The sequence below is a fragment of the Bos indicus genome, chromosome 9, assembly GCF_029378745.1.
Source record: "Bos indicus isolate NIAB-ARS_2022 breed Sahiwal x Tharparkar chromosome 9, NIAB-ARS_B.indTharparkar_mat_pri_1.0, whole genome shotgun sequence".
In the NCBI taxonomy this organism is placed as follows: domain Eukaryota; kingdom Metazoa; phylum Chordata; class Mammalia; order Artiodactyla; family Bovidae; genus Bos; species Bos indicus.
This window is the reverse complement of record NC_091768.1, coordinates 84,086,674-84,107,618: the sequence shown is the minus strand read 5'-3', so window position 1 is coordinate 84,107,618 and position 20,945 is coordinate 84,086,674. Positions and strand designations below refer to the sequence as shown.

At 38.4% G+C, this 20,945-nt stretch overlaps 1 protein-coding gene across 6 annotated transcripts in view; it reads right to left on the bottom strand.

Annotated features, from left to right (window-relative positions):
- The window catches only part of ADGB (androglobin), a 193,602-nt gene that overhangs the window by 130,530 nt on the left and 42,127 nt on the right, over window positions 1–20,945 (bottom strand). For all 6 annotated transcript variants that reach the window (XR_011568516.1, XR_011568515.1, XM_070796318.1 and 3 more), the window contains exons 6-7: window positions 11,001–11,140; window positions 7,332–7,418 (exon numbers count right to left, since the gene is read on the bottom strand). Coding sequence is in view for 4 of the 6 variants with exons in the window: in XM_070796318.1 (XP_070652419.1) it covers window positions 7,332–7,418; window positions 11,001–11,140 (227 nt within the window). In the remaining 2 variants the exon portion in view is untranslated. The remainder of the gene's footprint in view (window positions 1–7,331; window positions 7,419–11,000; window positions 11,141–20,945) is intronic.

Here is a 20,945-nt window from a genome sequence, read left to right as displayed (position 1 = left end):
TGTGGAGAGTCTTTAAAAACTGGGGATAGAACTGCCTTATGACCCAGCAATCCCACTGCTGGGCATACACACTGAGGAAACCAGAAGGGAAAGAGACACATGTACTCCAGTGTTCATCGCAGCACTGTTTATAATAGCCAGGACGTGGAAGCAACCTAGATGTCCATCAGCAGATGAATGGATAAGAAAGCTGTGGTACATATACACAATGGAGTATTACTCAGCCATTAAAAAGAATACATTTGAATCCGTTCTAATGAGGTGGATGAAACTGGAGCCTATTATACAGAGTGAAGTAAGCCAGAAAGGAAAACACCAATACAGTATACTAACGCATATATATGGAATTTAGAAAGATGGTAATAATAACCCTGTATACGAGACAGCAAAAGAGACACTGATGTATAGAACAGTCTTTTGGACTCTATGGGAGAGAGAGAGGGTGGGGAGATTTGGGAGAATGGCAATGAAACATGTAAAATATCATGTAGGAAACAAGTCGCCAGTCCAGGTTCAATGAACAATACTGGATGCTTGGGGCTGGTGCACTGGGATGACCCAGAGGGATGGTATGGGGAGGGAGGAGGGAGGAGGGTCCAGGATGGGGAACACATGTATACCTGTGGCAGATTCATTTTGATATATGGAAAAACCAATACAATATTGTAAAGTTAAAAAAAAATAAATATTTACATTTCCCCTAAAAAAAAAAAAAAAAAATGGGCAGAGGATCTGAACAGACATATTTCCAAGGAAGATAAACCAATGGTCAACAGGTACAACAAAACGTGCTAAACATCACTAATCATCAGGTAAAATGTAAGTCAAACCCACAAGTTACAACCTAACATGCATACTGCTGCTGCTGCTGCTGCTGCTAAGTCGCGTCAGTTGTGTCCAACTCTGAGAGACCCCACAGACAGCACTCATCAGGCTCCTCCGTCCCTGGGATTCTCCAGGCAAGAATACTGGAGTGGGTTGCCATTTCCTTCTCTATGCATACTAGATATCATCAAAAAGACTAGAAATGACAAGCGTTGGCAAGGATATGGAGCAAGAGGAACCTTTGTACACTGTTGGTAGGAACATAAGTTGATATAGCCAGTATGGAAAACAGTATGGAATTTCCTCAAAAAATTAAAAATAGAACTATCACATAGTCCCACAATTCCACTTCTGGATATTTATCCATAGGAAATGAAAGCACAAACTCAAAAAGACAGAAGTTTGTCAAAAAGAACAATCTTATGTTCCCTGCAATGTTATTTACAGTAGCCAAGATGTCTATGAATGGATGAATGAAGTGTAGTATTCATATACACAATGTAACATTGTTTATCCATAAAAAAGGAAAGAAATCTCGCCATTTGAAACAATGTGGATGGACTTTGAGGACATTAGTAGTGGTGGTTTAGTTGCTCAGTCGTGTCTGACTCTTGCAACCCCATGGACTGTAGCCTGCCAGGCTCCTCTGTCCATGGGGTTTCCCAGACAAGAATAATGGAGTCGGTTGTCATTTCCTTTTCTAGGGGATCTTCCTGAACCAGGAATAGAACCTGGGCCTCCTGCATCGCAGATGGCTTCTTTACTGACTGAGCTATGAAAGAAGCCTCTTGAGGACATTATGCTAAGTGATATACATCAAAGAAAGACAAATACTGTATGATTTGTTTCACTTATATATGGAATCTGAAAACAAACACACTCATGATATAGAGAATAGATTTGTGGTTGCCAGAGGCAAAGAGTGGGATTTGGGCAAAACAGTGAAGGTATTCCAAAAATACAAATTTCCAGTTATACGATAAATCCATCAGAACACTGTAATGCACAGCAGGGTAACTGTGGTTAATAATACAGTAGTGTATAAGTAGATCTTAAAAGTTTTCACAAGAAAAAAAAATTATAACCATGTGTGGTGATACCTGTTAACTAGATCTGTGCTGACCATTTCTTAATATATAAAAAACATTGAATTACTATGTTGTATGCATTCATGCTAAGTTGCTTCAGCTGTGTCTGACTCTGACCACATGGACCTCCACCCACCAGACTCCTCTGTCCATGAGGATTCTCCAGGCAAGAATTATTGCAGATGGTGACTGCAGCCATGAAATTAAAAGATGCTTTGCATCTTTGATTGCAAAAAAAGCTATGACAAACTTAGATAGCATATTAAAAAGCAGAGACAGATTTTATTTCTTGGGCACCAAAATCACTGCAGACTGTGACTGCAGAAATTAACAGACACTTGATCCTTGGAAGAAAAGCTATGACAAACCTAGACAGCATATTCAAAAGCAGAGACATCACTTTGTCAACAAATGTCTGTCTAGTCAAATCTATGGTTTTTCTAGTAGTCCTGTATAGATGTGAAAGTTGCACCATTAAGAAAGCTGAGCACTGAAGAATCGATCCTTTGGAACTGTGGTGTTGGAGAAGATTGCAAGGAGATCAAACCAATCAATCCTAAAGGAAAATAACCCTGAATATTCATTGAAAGGACTGATGCTGAAACTCCAATATTTTGGCCACCTGATGGGAAGAACTGACTCATTAGAAAAGACCCTAATACTGGGAAAGATTGAAGGCAGGAGGAGAAGGGAATGACAGAGGACGAGATGGTTGAATGGCATCACCGACTCGATGGACATGAGTTTGAGCAAGCTCCTGGAGTCAGTGATGGACAGGGAAGCTTGGCATGCTGCAGTCCATGGGGTCGCAAAGAGTCGGACACGACTGAGCGACTGAACTGACCTGAACTCCATAGTTCTCCTCAGTATGCTCTTGCTATCCTATATCCTTTCCTTAGTGAATGAATAAGCACAATCACATTTTGGGTTCACCTGTATGTGTATGTAACCTCAACTCATAAGCTCCAGCTCAAACCTCTCTGCAGATAACCAGGCTCACGTGTACAACCATCTAATAGACATCTATTCAAAAACAAATCAATTGATCAACCAACAAAAACATCCTGTTACCATCTTCTACTTTTCAGTCAACTTAGAAAAGTGAGAATGATCAAGTCTCTTAGCATGAAACTCTCCTCAAATAAAAAAATATATCCCGTTGATCCTTCTTCCTCCTACTGCAGTAGACAACCCTTTCAACATTCTTTTTTTTTTAATGTTTTGTTTTATCTTTTCTTTTTTAAACATTTATTTATTTGGCTGCACTGGGTCTTCGTTGCCGCACTTGGAACCTTCCATCTTCATTACGGCATGCGGGATCTTCAGTCGTGTCATATGAACCCTTAGTTGCAGCAGGTGGGATCTAGTTCCCTGACCAGGGATCAATCCGGGCCCCCTGCATTGGGAACGTGGAGTTTTAGCCTCAGGACCACCAGGGAAGTCCCCCTTTCTCCATTTGTATCAGTTTTTTCCATAGAAGCCCTTCTGCAATACTGCACAGACCAGTTTCCCTGCTCCAGTCACATATCTGTCCTCCTGCTCTGAGCAAGACTCCAAACTCACAAGCCTGATGGAGATCATCTTCCTGTATAAAAATTTCTCAGCAACATTCTGTTGTGAATTTCTTAACTTCGTCTGTTTTGCTCCTGTACACCTCTCCACCGCCTTCTCATCTCTTCTCTAGAATCCAGCAGTCATAATTCACTCCTGCAGATTCATGTGCTTTTCTGGGAGTACACCATGCTGTCTTGCACTTCCATGCTATTCTTTCTTCTCTGAGTTGGCTTCCCTGCCCCAGTAAGCCTCACTAGTTTCCACTAATTCTTTGAGATCAGTTTAAGCATTACTTTCTGAGGAAATTAAGCTATATGTTCCTGCACTGGATTACCACAGAATCTTTTACACACTTCTAGTTTAGCCTTTTAAAGTATTTTTAAAATTATTCATCAACAAACATTTATTCAGACCATACTGTGTACGGGTCATGCAGTGTCATTTTTTCTAAGCACAGGAAGTCTCAACATTGAGAAAGACAAAAAAAGAGTTTCTATTCTCATACACCGTACCATCTCAGTGGAAGATGGAAGGCAGACTGTTGAAGGTAGTGATAACTTTCATAATGAAAATTAATAAACAATGGGCTATGGAATCATTTGGAAAAGAAATTATTTAAACCTAGATGGCTGAAAAGGTTTTTCTGAGGAGTTGATATTTAAGCCTGGTGAGATCTAAGTGTTATGATATATCCAGCCAAGTAAATATCTGATGGAAGATCATTTAAGGCATAAAGAAAGAACAGTTCAGGTTAAGACCCTAGGGGATAATGATTTTAGAACATTTGAGAAGTGGAATGAAGATGTGGGAGGCCAGGTAGGGTTTTTTGTTTTGTTTTATGCATTTAATCCCCAAAGGCTCTGCAACCTAAGTAGTGCAATCATAATTGAGGTATAAGAGAAGGTTGCAAATTTTATGTAGTCACAAATGATAGACTAGGAAATACTAAAATCAGGATTAAAACGGATCTTTCTGAATCCAAAACCATGTGTTTTTTCCACCTACAATGTAACCAATGTTATACTGTGAAAAAGAAATATTCAAATCCCACAGGATGAGACTATACAACTTCTTGGACAGTTAGAATTAAGTATGGGATGGTGGAGTGTTCCATTCTCAAATGAATTACATCAAGATCAGACAAATTTGTGGAGAAAAAAATCATCTCTTCATTTGAAATTGCTAGACTTCTAATATCCACTCTGTGTTTCTAGTATAATACAGAGAGTTACAACTTTTTGTTTTTTGTTTTCAAATGATAAGACAGTGTTAACTGTAGGAAAACATGAGGCAAGGTCAACAATTGCAAATCTAGCAATGTCTCCCTTTGCTACTTCTATGCGAGAGGGAAGGGAAAGGGCTGTCTGTTGAAAACATCACAAAACACTTTTCACCCTATTGATTTTCATATGGAAAAAGTCAGTAGTGAACACAATTTGAAACTTCAATATTCTGATTCTCCTGGACCTCTGTTAAACCATGACCATGACCAATGAAGTCCCTCAGGGGCTGTCTTGGCACAGGGAATCCTTCGTAGTAACAGAAACATCCAACTTCTGAACAGATCATGGCTTTGATCTTATCATTCTCCTGCTTTCCATGCCCTTTTCCTCCCTTCCTCTCACATCAAACCCAGCCAACAGTAGAGGCTCTGATCAAATCATAACTTTCTCCAGGAAGCCATGCCTGACCTCTTCCTGTATCCTTGGCAGACAGGGATTTCAAATTAAACATTTCTTAACAATCATTATTACAGTTCCATGACATTTTTTCATTTAAAATTATACACATATATACACATGAATTAACTTTGTAATTTTATAGTGTAATTGCAATTTTAAATTATATGAATAATGTGGCAGAGTATTCAGAATAAAAAATCCTACACATTATGACATAAAGAGAGTACATATCTTTTACTTTTTAATTATATTTAGAAGTAAAATGACAAACTTGAACATCTGAGTCAGTCTCACTTACTTGTCTAGACTTTTCTCTGCTTCCAAAGGTTGATTATTAGCTATCATACATATTTCTATATAATATTAAATAATCTAGTGATATGCATTAGGGGAAAGAAACTAGCACTAACTATGTCTCTACCACACATCAGCTACTTTTTCCAATACTCTCACCTTTTCAATCCCCAGAACAGCCATATAGGATAGGTAATTTTTTACCCCTATTTTACATATGGAAACTCTGGGCCCCCAAAATTGTATTACTTGTAACATTTACATAGCTTGAAGTAGGAAGTATAAAAACGTTAATCTAGATATACAGTTCTGAATCCAAATCTCAAGCTTCCCTCCCTTATATCATTTTCATAGACATTTTATAAGCAACCATATATTCATGCAAATTGAGCATCTAAAATAATTCAACTTTTAAAATTAATTTAATTATTAAACTGGTCTTATAATCATGAAAGTATATGAACACTGTTTTCAATTGTCATGCATAATTTCACTGTATGATTCTAGCAAGAGACTATTCACAATTTTTAATTTAATAATTTTCTAATCAAGAATTCTTTTGATCTCCTGTTTCTTTACCACCCTCTGATAGATGTCTGATGTTTTCATGTCTCTGGTATCTTTATTGCAGGAAAAATTAATGGAAAATTATAAGTATCCCATCAACATTGAAGATAAAAAATTAGTAAAGTCCATGTTTATAAACCTACCCTCTCTCTACTTCTCCTTACTGATATTGACCATATTATGCCAATAAATAATCTCTTAGGTATCAGAAAATGGTTTTCCATGACAAGATATAAAAAGCTTGCCATAAAAAGCAAGGTCAGTTCTCTTCCAAGAAAAGGCATCAAGGAGTTTGTCTATCCTCCTAATTTTTCCCTACAAATATTTTAATTTGAACTAAGCAATGGCTAGCTTATCCTGCTGAAAGGATGTTTTAAATGATAGAATCCAAGTGACTAGAACCTGTCTTCAATGTCCTTTAACCTGGACCCTGGAAATGCTAGCTTTCTAACATCAAAGATCAGAGATGATCCAAACTGATAACTGTACTGTGGATTTGATCTTGTAAAAATCAGCATTCTGATTGACGGTATGTTTAGATCTATTGATATAATTATTTTCTATGTACCTTAGTCTGATTAATTTTCAGTGTCAATGTAATATTGTCAAAACATATGTCTATAATCTTTATGTATGAAACAAAAAATATTTGTGAAATTTTAAGTAAGCTTTGCATTAAATGCTCTTTCTTTATACATAGGCAAACAATTTTTATATATCTAGAATCATATGAGAGAAACACTATGTGCTTTGGCTCCAGAAATATTTAGATTCAAATTTTACCTCCAGGTACAATGTACACAGCTTTAGGGAATTCAACCACTATGAGCTTTAGTTTCCTCATTTCTAATGATATACAACACTGAGCTGATAAGGTCATATGGATGATCAAATAAAATCTTTTCAGGACTGTGAGTTTTAACTGGAATAACATATTAAAATGCCTAAGGTCTAATAGGCATTTTAGTGTTATTTATTCCCTACTATGGGTAGCTAATTAAAAGTTGCTTTAATTTTTCTGTACTGAATAAATGTATGAGTATAAAGGGGTCACCTGTAAATATTTTACCATAGTAAATAATTAACATTGTTTTAATATTTGTAATTCAGATATTTAAGGATTAAATTTACTATATATAAGGAAAAAGAGTTAATCATGCAATTCTCAATAAGTTTTATATAATACTATAACATGCTATTTTCCAAACATTTTGTAAAATGTGGCAATTTTTGAAATTTTCTTTAAGACTATTTTAGTTAAAGAAATTTTACTGGGGAAGAAACAAAAAAAATATATCAGTAATTTAATGGTCAAACATACTGGAGAGAAATGACTTCTGGTAACCAACCCGTGAGTGCATGAATCACTGTGAACTCTCCCAGTTCTCTCCTCTCTGCCACATGGATGCTGAAAAAGCAAAAACACAATAATACAGTCAATAACATTTGAAAACAGGAAGAGGTCTATAAAAGACAGGAATCTCTAACAAGCAGTGGTAAAAGAATAAATGGGCTCTCCAGATGGCTTAGTGCTAAAGAATCTGCCTGCTAAAGCAGGAGAAGTAGGAGTTTCGGTTCAATCCCTGGGTCAGGAAGATCCCCTGGAGTGGAAATGGCAACCCACTTAAGTATTCTTGCCTGGAAAATTCCATGGACAGAGGAGCCTGGTGAGCTCCAGTCCAAGTGGGGTCACAAAGAGTCAGACACGACTGAACACACACACACACACACACATACACACACACAATAAGAATAAATGTAGGGGTCCCACTGGTTATAAATGACTGAATAAGAATATACTTTTCCAGCACTCAGATGACTTGTTTTGATAAGGCATTTAAATCGATCCCTGATAGCTCAGTTGGTAAAGAATCCGCCTGCAATGCAGGAGACCCTGGTTTGATTCCTGGGCGGGAAGATCCCCTAGAGAAAGGATAGGCTACCCACTCAAGTATTCTTGGGCTTCCCTTGAAGTTTAGCTGGTAAAGAATCCTCCTGCAATGCAAGAGATCTGGGTTTGATGCCTGGGTTTGATGCCTGGGTTGGGAAGATCTCCTGGAGTAGGGAACGGCTACCCACTCCAATATTCTGGCCTGGAAAATTCCACGGGAGGAGACTGGCAGTCTACAGTCCATGCGGTTGCATAGAGTTGGACACGACTGAGATTTCACTTCATTTCACTTCATATATATAGATGATACATAATCTCTTCTGTATATTCAACATACTATCATATTCTTTTAAAAATAGGGCACTGTCTTTCCTCTTTCGAGTTTCAGTAATTATCATAAGATTCCTATGAGTCTGTATATTAAGCCAGTCTCACACATGGCAGGGCAAGATGGGCATCACACATTTTTGATAAAATCCTTAGATAATTTTAGAGAAGCCAGAAACATCCATTCTATCTTGTACAAAAGAGTGGATCTGCCACTATGGCATAAAGTCAATGAGACTGTGATTGATTAACTATCACTCTTCTTATTTTAATCCTTTACTTTTAATATTTTTCTGAAGTGATTAGTCTATTTTCAGTAACACACACAAATGTTATATCTATATTTTGCTCAGGAATCAGAGCTTCAGTTCAACCTTATGCCAGTGGTGGTGGCTGATGGTATTGATTGGTATACATGTTTTTTAATTCAGAAAGAAATATTATTCACACACTCCATCATTCAGAAATTTATATTGGTTTTTTGTTTGCAGATTATAAACTGTGATGTGTCCACATATCTCCAAGATAACAAATATCTGCTGCTGCTAAGTCGCTTCAGTCGTGTCCGATGCTGTGCGACCCCATAGACGGCAGCCCAACAGGCTCCCCCATCCCTGGGATTCTCCAGGCAAGAACACTGGAGTGGGTTGCCCTTTCCTTCTCCAATGCGTGAAAGTGAAAAGTGAAAGGGAAGTCTCTCAGAGGTGTCCGACCCTCAGCGACCCCAAGGACTGCAGCCTTCCAGGCTCCTCTGTCCATGGGATTTTCCAGGCAAGAGTACTGGAGTGGGGTGACATTGCCTTTGTAGATATTCACAGTCTAACCTCCTCTTTGAATAATCATATTTAGGAGGTGACTGTACGAAGCTCATAAAAGTAGTGTTATTTCCTCTGCACATGTCACAGTGATATTTAAATAACTACTAAATATTAATTTTTAGTGTAGAAAGCTAAAACTCACATTAAGAAATTCACTATCTACTGTAAAATCTGAGAAAAACTTTTGGACAAATATAAATTGGACCACGTAGTGATTTCCACTTCAAGGTCTAAGAAGCATCCTGCATTAAGCCTGGTCCTTTATTTACAAGTTGGATTCGTTTGTTTTTCAAAAATAACCATAATGCCATTTCTCAAGTTTTTTTTAAATTCTACTGTAGCTTTAAGAAAGATAAAAATGCCACTCCGATTATTCGGGTCAAGCATTTACTGCTTCACTGGCCTGGCTGCTCTCATTCTCAGAACTTCAAGTTAGATCTGAGAATTAGGAACATTATTTCCTTTCAAAGATAAACAAACATAGTTGTTACCATTTTAAATACTTAGTAGTATTCAACTATCTAAATGCTGTGAGCTGAGCTTTTAAAAATGATTGAAATTAAGGGTTGCAAGCTGGGTAACACAAATTCCAGATAGAAAATTGAGGGTTGGTAACAGAAAAGAGAGATGAAGAGGCTGGCAGTAGGAGGGGCTGTTTTTGTTTGTGTGGCTTTGGGAGAGAAAAAGGAAGCTAAGCCAAAAGAAAACCACAAAAAAACAGACCAGGCTTCTGACTGACATAGCTGTGTATAATAATAGAAGGGGAGGGGGCTGAGCTTTGAGCCAGTGGCTGGAGTGGCCAGTTAGAGCAAGTGGGTGTGTTCTGCTGAAAAGGACCTGGTGTGATAAACTGCAGGAGGGGGAAGGGTAGCAAATCCAAGCTGGTGCATTGTGTGTGAGAATTCTTCCACGGATTGGAGACGCACAGTTGCCTTGCATTGGCAACTCAGGTATCAGAGCTTTTTTGCATCACTCAGGCCAGAATAAAACACTAGTGGTAAAGAACACGCCCGCCAATGCAGGAGATATAAGACATGCAGGTTCAATCCCTGCCTCAGGAAGATCCCTTGGAGAAGGAAATGGCAACCCACTCCAGTATTCTTGCCTGGAAAATTCCATGGACAGAGGAGCCTGGTGGGTTACAGTCCATGGGGTTGCAAAGAGTCAAACACGACTGAAACAACTTAGCACTGGCACAAGGACCAGAATAGAGGAAGCACAGTCTGCAAGTGGAAGCTAAGACATGCCTCGCATAGGTTGGTGCAGGAACATAAGACACAAGCAGATTTCCCAGGAATATTGAAGGAAACATGACTGTTTTCATTGTGAATGTATAAAAAGGACCAGTGTTACCTAAACCATGAGGAACACATGGACATCCTTCAGAAGAGATCAGATTTTCAAGATTAGCAAATGATGGCTGCATACACAGAGCCTAAGACTTTAACTGGATCCAGGATACTTTGGAGTAAGAAGCGGCAACCCGCTCCAGTATTTTTGCCTGGAAAAATCCCATGGACAGAGAAGCCTGGTGGGCTACAGTCCATGGGGTTGCAAGAGAGTTGGACACGACTTAGCAACTAAACAGCAGGACATATATTCAATAATTAGATGAACCAGTATTTTCCCCTGCAAAATAACTTCTTTCTCTCGTTAAACTGAACCTTTACTTTCCATGACTGACTTTTCCATTCATCATAAGGAAACACTGGCTACAGAATCACTTTTGAGCATTTTTATTGGGGGAATTTTGTCTCATTGCTGGCTAACATAAGACTTCAAACCAGTGGCTTTGGAATGTTTATTGTTACAGTAGAAAGTTTACTCTGTTTGGAGAAAATGCTTTTTAAAAATGATTTTTTGAAAAATAAAGGTATGCAATATTGGTGCATAGTTGTTGCTGTTTGCCATTTTGTTTTTATACAAGTGGGTGATAATTCTTTATTCTACTTACTCAACATTTGCCAGCTTAATGATAGCTTTACACAAAAGCATTGGCCAAAGTTCAAATTCATAGGTTGTAGCTGGAAGCAATAGATTATTTTCTTCATCAAAAGGCAGAAAGTCATCAATGGTTATCTTTCTCCAGCAACCCTAAAGATGCAAAGAAAGGAATATACCATTAGTGATTTATATTATTTTTCACACACATTCTTATATACTGCTGACATTATTATTTACAATTTGTACAATTTTATTTTATAAAATTTAAAATTTTATTTTATAATTGTGATTTTATTTTAGCATCTTATGCCTAATGGCTGACCTACTAGTATTGTATACTACTCTGAGAAATTTAGCTTATTATTTCATTTATTGTAATTAAAACATGTCTATATCTATATCTATAGTGTCATTATTTATGAGGTCTTTTAGCACATTCTTGGATGCCTCATCCTACATAATGGAGTAAATTGAACTATTTCAAAAGCAAAACCAAAACATCATGCAATCATGGATAAGTTTAGGCACAATTAAATAACTTATTTGTAGTCATAATGCAAATTCTCCAAATGTAACTTTAGTAATGATTTTTTATCCTCATAGGCTCAGTGAGATTATACTTCCAATTACCATATTACTCTTACTCCTAATTAAAGATCTATTTTGAATATAAAGTTAGTTAATTCTTTATCTAATAAAATCATGATATATTTACATATATATATCACTTCATAATTAAAAGTTTGAGATAAATGATAAAAATTAATGATTGTGAGCTCAAACTCCTTTAAACTTTGGTTTTACATGTGAGATTTATTTTTCAGCAGTGATGCAAGCCTTGTGAACTCAAGGATCTGCATAATACATGGCTTATACCTATACCATTGAATTGTTTATAGTCTAGAGAGGGAGGACAAATAAGAATATACAAAATACAAAATGTAATTGTAATATGTTTCAAACGCTCTGGAATAAGAAAGGAAATGTGACTAATTTGCTCAGTGGATGTCTTCACAGGAAGTTGACATTTGAATTCAAGCCTTAACTAACAGTGTACTTTTCCTAGGTAGATAGGAACAGTAGAGTGAAAATGTCTTCTTTTTATGACACTTGTAACTGAATTCATACTACATTATTTAGTGGTTATGTGACTTTTTATTTCTTTCTTTGTGGATAATGTAGGGCAAGACAGGTTTGAAGGAACAAGTATTTAGCTATTCTCTCTTCTAACTTTAGGTGAAACAACTCAAAATAATACACAGTAAAATTGACTGGATTGATCTCCTTGCTGTCCAAGGAATGAATACATAAATGAAATGTTCTGTATATATAAATACAAATAATTTTTGCACTTGGTATTTTGGGACCTAACATTTTTGCATTTGGTAATTTTTGGACCTAACAAAAGCAGAAGATATTAAGAAGAGGTGGCAAGAACACACAGAAGAACTATACAAAAAAGATCTTCATGACCCAGATAATCACAATCGTATGATAATTCACCTAGAGCCAGACATCCTGGAGTGTGGAGTCAAGCGGGCCTTAGGAAGTATAACTACGAACAAAGCTAGTGGAGGTGATGGAATTCCAATTGAGCTATTTCAAATCTTAAAAGATGATGCTGTGAAAGTGCTGCACTCAATATGCCAGCAAATTTGGAAAACTCAGCAGTGGCCACAGGACTGGAAAAGGTCAGTGTTCATTCCAGTCCCTAAGAAAGGCAATGCCAAAGAATGCTTAAACTACCGCACAATTGCAGTCATCTCACACGTTAATAAAGTAATGCTCAAAATTCTCCAAGCCAGGCTTCAACACTACATGAACCATGAACTTCCATATGTTCAAGCTGGATTTAGAAAAAGCAGAGGAACCAGAGATTAAATTGCCGACGTCTGCTGGATCATCGCCAAAGCAAGAGAGTTCCTGAAAAACATCTACTTTTGCTTTATTGACTATGCCAAAGCCTTTGACTGTGTGGATCACAATAAACTGTGGAACATTCTTCAAGAGATTGGAATACCAGACCACCTGACCTGCCTCTTGAGAAACCCTTATTCCGGTCAGGAAGCAACAGTTAGAACTGGACATGGGACAACAGACTGGTTCCAAATAGGACAAGGGGTTCGTCAAGGCTGTATATTGTCACCCTGCTTATTTAACTTTTATGCAGAGTACATCATGAGAAACGCTGGGCTGGAAGAAGCACAAGCTGGAATCAAGATTGCCAGAAGAAATATCAATAACCTCAGATATGCAGATGACACCACCCTTATGGCAGAAAGTGAAGAGGAACTAAAAAGCCTCTTGATGAAAGTGAAAGTGGAGAGTGAAAAAGTTGGCTTAAAGCTCAACATTCATAAAATGAAGATCATGGCATCTGGTCCCATCACTTCATGGGAAATAGATGGGGAAACAGTGGAAAGAGTGGCAGACTTTACTTTTTTGGGCTCCAAAAATCACTGCAGATGGTGACTGCAGCCATGAAATTAAAAAGACTTTTAAGTGGACCTGGGGAATTCAAGCCTATGTTTTTCCAAGGTCAACTGTAATTATCGTTATGTTCAAGCAATGGAGTACAAGGTAGATCAACAAATATTAGCATAAAAAATGTTCATGGTTAGGGAAAACATACAGAATGATGAATACTATATGATCTCACTGTTGGCACAGATTATATATAGTGTGTTTACATATATACTTTTAAGAAAAAGGTTTAAGAGGGTAAACAGATAATTTACTATGATTGTCTGGGTAGGTAGACTCATAGGGACATTTCATTTACTAATTTAAACATTTTAATAGTTTTTGAATGTGTTTTAATAAAAGCATATACAGAGTTAATAATGGGTTTTCCTGGTGGCTCACTGGTAAAGAATCTGCCCACAACGCAGGAAACCCAGGTTTGATCCTTGAATTGGGAAGATCCCCTGGAGAAGGGGATGGCAACCCACTCCAGTATTCTTGCCTGGAGAACCCCAAGGATGGAGGAGACTGGTGGGCTACAGTCCATGGGGTTGCAAAGAGCTGGGCATGACTGAGTATGTTTTAATAAAAGCATATATAAAATTAATAATGAATTGAGAATAAAAAATTTCCATTTTGAAAATAAAAGTAATTGAATAATGGGAAAGTAATTTGTTACTGCAGCCACAAAATTAAAAGGCGCTTACTCCTTGGAAGGAAAGTTATGACCAACCTAGATAGCATATTGAAAAGCAGAGACATTACTTTGCCAACAAAGGTTCATCTAGTCAAGGCTATGGTTTTTCCTGTGGTCATGTATGGACGTGAGAGTTGGACTGTGAAGAAGGCTGAGTGCCAAAGAATTGATGCTTTTGAACTGTGGTGTTGGAGAAGACTCTTGAGAGTCCCTTGGACTGCAAGGAGATCCAACCAGTCCATTCTGAAGGAGATCAGCCCTGGCATTTCTTTGGAAGGAATGATGCTAAAGCTGAAACTCCAGTACTTTGGCCACCTCATGCGAAGAGTTGACTCATTGGAAAATACTCTGATGCTGGGAGAGATTGGGGGGCAGGAGGAGAAGAGGACGACAGAGAATGAGATGGCTGGATGGCATTACCGACTCAATGGACGTGGGTCTGAGTGAACTCAGGGAGTTGGTGATGGACAGGGAGTCCTGGAGTGCTGCGAATCATGGGGTCGCAAAGAGTCGGACACGACTGAGCAACTGAACTGAACTGAACTGAACTGATGCCTTGAAAACACTATTTAAAGAACAAAAATGTCACTGGGTGTGAGAGACTTTGTTTCAAATGCTGACTGCAAACTCTACCCAGACTGTGGGTTGGGGTAAGAAAAACGCAGGAGATAGGGTTTGTGCGGTGTGTCCTGTACCCACAGTTGAATAAACTCCAAATTCTATAATAACGTTGTGCTTAAAAAGTATAAAAGTTAACCAGAAATAAAAACTAGTATGCTTTTGTATGGAAAGATAGATGACGATTGGGGAAAACCACTGGTCTCAATGTGTGTGTTTTCTTGCTTATTCAGAGCGAAATGAAAGCACTCAGAGAAAGATTGCCAAGAGCAGTACATATTTCAAGTGGAGAGCAATAATGTAATTGCTTTTTTCAAGGAGCCCAAGGAATGCTGACATTGGAAAGTACCGAGGAGACCATGTGTAGCTCAGTAGCAGTGTTATCATTGCCAGGTGAAAGAAAAAAGAAAACTCTGTTTTATGATACTGTTCTTCATGCTACCTAATAAATTTTTATCTGGTTGATGTCAAAGAACTTTGAGGCTATTCACTTAGAATCCAAACTGGAAAAAAATGGGAATTTTTTACGGGAGAAACAATACACTGGTATAAAAACCTGAACATTAAGTGTCATGCCAAAAGGTTCTCATTGGTTGGTTTACTTTGAAGTGATTAAAGGTGAAAGTGTTAATCACTCAGTTGTGCCTGACTTTGCAATCCCATGGACTGTAGCCTGCCAGGCTTCTCTGTCCTTGGGATTCTCCAGGCAAGAGTACTGGAGTGGGTTACCATTCTCTTCTCCAGGGGATCTTCCCAACACAGGAATCAAACTTAAGTCTCCTACATTGCAGGCAGATTCTTTACCATCTCAGCCATATAAATTCTTCAAGGGGCAATAAGAAAGAGGGAGGAGAATACATGCAAAAAGGCAGAAGGAGAAATCTACGTCCAGTAAGAAACAAATAAAAAAAGTGTCTATAAATGAAAAGGGAAAAAAAGCAATTTGTAGCAGCCTTAAGGTGTACAAGACTGCACAGGGGAAGGAAAACTGAGGTAAGGCAGAGGATGCATCTCCAGTACATCATCTTGAGTCAAACAGCAGGAGGTAACAGAGAATGTATGTATGAACGTGTTTCTGAAATATTTGCAGTGAAAACTGAAGGATAGACACATAAATACTGAATTAGAATTGGAAGAGGAAAAAGCCAGAAATTAAATTGTGTATGTCTGGAAAAGGACACATATAGTGAAAATAACAATCCATTTTACCTTTTCAGAAATAATTTCCTCTAGTTCTGTACTACACCTCATCTGGAAAGAGGTGTTGGCTCAGCCCTACCACCTGGGAATTAGGGGGAGAGAGGCAGAAATGTTTGCTCTTAGCCCAGAGAGAATAGATATCTACAACTAGAAAACCAGGCGGCCACCTTTATTCCATGAACATGGTCTCTCAAACAGCAAAGTTCTTGTTTCTGTCTCTTTAAAAATTGCCTCTGTCTATCTATTCACTTTGCTGGTGGCTCAGACTGTTAAGAATCTGCCTGCAGTTCGATCCTGGAGAAGGGAATGGCTACTCACTCCAGTACTCTTGCCTGGAGAATACCACAGACAGACGGAGCCTGGCGGGCTACAGTCCATGGGGTCACACAGAGTAGGACATGACTGGGCGACTTTCACTTTCATCTATTCACTATCATCACTCAGTATTTTTCTATCCCCTCTAGGGCTACAGTCCAATTTTAAAGAATGGATCAAAGTAGAAGAGAACTAGCAAGAGGTTACTGTACCTTGGCTTCTGTATTTACTTTACCAAAAGAAATGTAGATTGGGCTAATGGTTAAAATAAGAATATATGTATGAACAAAAGCTCTGGGAAAAGAAAGCAATAGATTCATATTGATATTCATATATATATATATATCCTTATATTAATGAACACACTAAGTGGATACTTCATACTCAGCTCTATAGAGAAAAGTGAAGCAGATTCAGGGAAGACAGTATCAGGGTTTCAGGTAGGGTGGAGAGTGCTCAGAATGAGTCCCTGAAGTGTTAAACACAGAAAATACTCAGGCATTGGCTGTTATATTCTAAAACAGGTTATCAGCTACTTTTTCCATATGTAAGCAAATGATCATTCACATAATCACGTATAAAGGAAAATAGACCTCAATATTGTTACCCCCAAAATTCACATATATATTCTAAGTAAATAAAATTTTGGAATGCATATTCTTTCTGAATGAAAGATGAAACAAAATAAAATGTTCAAGAGAAGGGAAGCTGTAGTAAAAACAAACAAACAAAAAACAATGATGAGGATTAAGGATTAACCCTTTTGTATGTAGAATAAGGAATAAACCATTATGTGTTCAAAGTTAAATACTAGTAGAAATGTTTACCCAGAAATGCTAAGAAAACATTGAAATGAGAGTAAGAGGTGCATTTTATTCTAAAAAATCAAAGCAAACTATAAATTCCTTATAGTTAAAGTAATATGGTATCTGAAGAGAACAAGGAAAAGAGTGAAAGAAAAGAGAGCCCCAAATCAAACATAATTTCAAAGTGGAAATTAGTGTATGATAACACTCAGTTTTTAAAATCAATGGGTAGAAAGTAAAACATTGACATAAAATGCTGGGGCAACTGGCTGAGGTTTTTAAGTAAAAAAAATAAACCAGTTCTTCATTCTCACAGTAGATAAAACAAATGATAGGTCTAAACATTAAAATAAAACTAAAGGGAAATATTTTTTGTATTCTTGAAGTAGTACCTTGTTTAAATGACAAATATCCTAGACTCTGTAAAGAAATATAATGACATAATTGACTACGTAAAAATTACAAATCACAGTCAGGTGGAGGCCACATAGCTAAAAAGACTAATTTTAAAAGTACTTCCTTTATACTCACATTTATTATTACCTACAATGTATAAAGCCTTCCCAAGTGGCTCAGTGGTAAAGAATTTGCCTGCAATCAGGAGACAGAAGAGATATAGGAGACACAGGTTCAATCTCTGTGTTGGGAAGATTCCCCGGAGAAGGAAATGGCAAGTAAAGTTTGGGATGTAAATTGCCTAGGAAATCCCATGGACAGAGGAGCCTGGCAGGCTATAAATCATGGCATTTCAAATAGTTGGAGACAGCTCAGCAACTAAACAATAACAACATATAAAAGAATACAATTTCATAACAAAACTTTAAATAACCTGCTTTATAAGTAGGCAATAGGGGGATACCAGAGGAACTAAGCAAGTCTGGGCAACTGAACCACAGCAAGGTCATATTGTGAGAGAATCGGGTGGAGAGTTGCCTGTGATCATTACATGCCCTCTATTTTTGCATCTGGACTCAAGATGGGCAGGAGAGTATCTGGTAAGCTGATCCTGTGATTCTCCCCTTGACTCTACCAAGGAGTAGGAGGAAGAATGATCCATCACTTTGGCTTCCACAATAGGAGGCAGCAGTGGGGAAAGAAAGGAGCAAAGAAAGAATACAGGAAAGAAGGGAGGAAACTAATAGTGTTGAAAATCTACTATTTATCAGGACCTTCAAAATTCTCCAAGTCAGGCTTCAGCAATACATGAACCATGAACTTCCAGATGTTCAAGCTGGATTTAGAAAAGGCAGAGGAACCAGACATCAAATTGCCAACGTCTGCTGGATCACTGAAAAAGCAAGAGAGTTCCAGAAATACATCAACTTCTGCTTTATTGACTATGCCAAAGCCTTTGACTTGTGGATCACAATCAACTGTGGAAAATTCTGAAAGAGATGGGAATACCAGAACACCGGACCTACCTCTTGAGAAACCTATATGCAGATCAGGAAGCAACAGTTAGAACTGGACATGGAACAACAGACTGTTCCAAATAGGAAAAGGACTATGTCAAGGCTGTATATTGTCACCTTGCTTATTCAACTTATATGCAGAGTACATCATGAGAAACGCTGGGCTGGAAGAAGCACAAGCTGGAATCAAGATTACTGGGAGAAATATCAATAACCTCAGATATGCAGATGACACCACCCTTATGGCAGAAACTGAAGAGGAACTCAAAAGCCTCTTGATGAAAGTGAAAGAGGAAAGTGAAAAAGTTGGCCTAAAGCTCAACATTCAGAAAACTAAGATCATGGCATCTGGTCTCATCACTTCATGGCAAATAGATGGGGAAACAGTGGAAACAGTGGCTGACTTTATTTTTGGGGGGCTCCAAAATCACTGCAGATGGTGATTAAAGCCATGAAATTAAAGACACTTATTCCTTGAAAGGAAAGTTATGACCAACCTAGATAGCATATTCAAAAGCAGAGAAATTACTTTGCCAACAAAGGTCCGTCTAGTCAAGGCTATGGTTTTTCCTGTGGTCATGTATGGATGTGAGACTTGGACTGTGAAGAAAGCTGAGCGCCGAAGAATTGATGCTTTTGAACTGTGGTGTTGGAGAAGACTCTTGAGAGTCCCTTGGACTGCAAGGAGATCCAACCAGTCCATTCTGAAGGAGATCAGTCCTGGGTGTTCATTGGAAGGACTGATGTTGAAGCTGAAATTCCAATATTTTGGCCACCTCATGTGAAGAGTTGACTCATTAGAAAAGACCCTGATGCTGGGAGGGATTGAGGGCAGGAGGAGAAGGGGATGACAGAGGATGAGATTGTTGGATAGCATCACCGACTCGATGGACATGAGTTTGGGTGAACTCTGGGAGTTGGTGATGGACAAGGAGGCCTGGCGTGCTTCGATTCATGGGGTTGCAAAGAGTCGGACACGACTGAGCAACTGAACTGAACTGAACTATCCGGTTCTTTTACATAATTACCACATTTTATCGTTCCCTGTATTTTTTCCAGGACATATTGTATGCCTATTCTCTTGAGGGAGATGGTCTCTCTGCCTTTATGTGCAAGGGACCCTGAGGGGCCCATGTGGCCCTAAGAATGCATTTGGAGATACTGAAGATGAGAAAAGCTTTCTGTAAAGTCTCAGTGAGCACAAATAAGACCATGCCCTTCAGAGATGAGTGCCAGCAAGGGGCCTACAACATAATTCACATGGAGCTAATCATATCTCAGTGCTCAGCAGTTTAGCATCATTTCCCACATGCCATTCCTCAGGTGAATCCAAAGAGGGACCAGAAGAAGTCACTGGACATGGGGTTGTCTTTCTGATTCCTAGCCCTCTTTCCCAAGAACTACACCATCTAACGAGGCAGGTTAAATGACTGTGTCAGACTAACATTTCCAAATTGGACTAAATTCATTTTTAAAAAGTTTCTGAATTCAGGAAGGTGTAGATTTCTGAGGAATCTGTACAGTTAAATAGAAATCACGTTTTCTTTACAAAATGGTATATAGTGTTAATAAACATTGACCCCTATCCAGGAGGAAATTAGAAAAGATGGGCGGATGGCAGCGAGCAGAGAGAGAAAGAAACTAACAGGGTTGGTTTAGTGTTCTGCTGATGCTGTTTTGAAATTCTTGATAATTTTGAACTTTGTTCCAACTCAAGTTTAGGCAAATGTGCAGAAGTGGGGCTAAATACCCAGGCATCCGACCTCCTCACTCCTCCCGTGTTTACTTTCTTTCTATAATCCTACACTGTCCTCTGTGTATCCACATTCTTAATGCCATGTCCTCCCTTTCACTCCTCCGTACACATGTAATACTCTGAAGTCTACTCTGTCAAATCTGCCTCCTTATTGGTCAACATAGAAGGATAAAGGAATTTAGGGAGTTATTTTCTCTAATAGCACTTTGACTTTCAAGGTCTTGAAAAAAAGGTCTTATATAAAAAAACAAATAAACCCAAACTCCCATTTTGGATATCAAAGGCTAAGATTCCCTTCTCTACCTTCTACTGTGCATGTTCAGTTGCTAGGTCATGTCTGACTGTTTTGCAACCCAATGGGCTCCTCTGTCCATGGGATTTCTCTGGCAAGAATACTGGAGTGGGTTGCCATTTCCTTGTCCAGAGAATCTTCCCAAAGTGAAAGTGAAAGTGAAGTCGGTCAGTTGTGTCTGACTCTTTGTGACCCCGTGGACTAGCTGGCTCCTCCATCCATCCATGGGATTTTCCAGGCAAGAGTACTGAAGTGGGTTGTCATTTCCTTCTCCAGGGGATCTTCTCGGCCCAGGAACTGAACCTGGGTCTCCTACATTGTAGGCAGACACTTTTACCATCTGAGCCACCAGGGATCAAACCAGCATCTCCTGCACTGACAGGCAGATTCTTTACT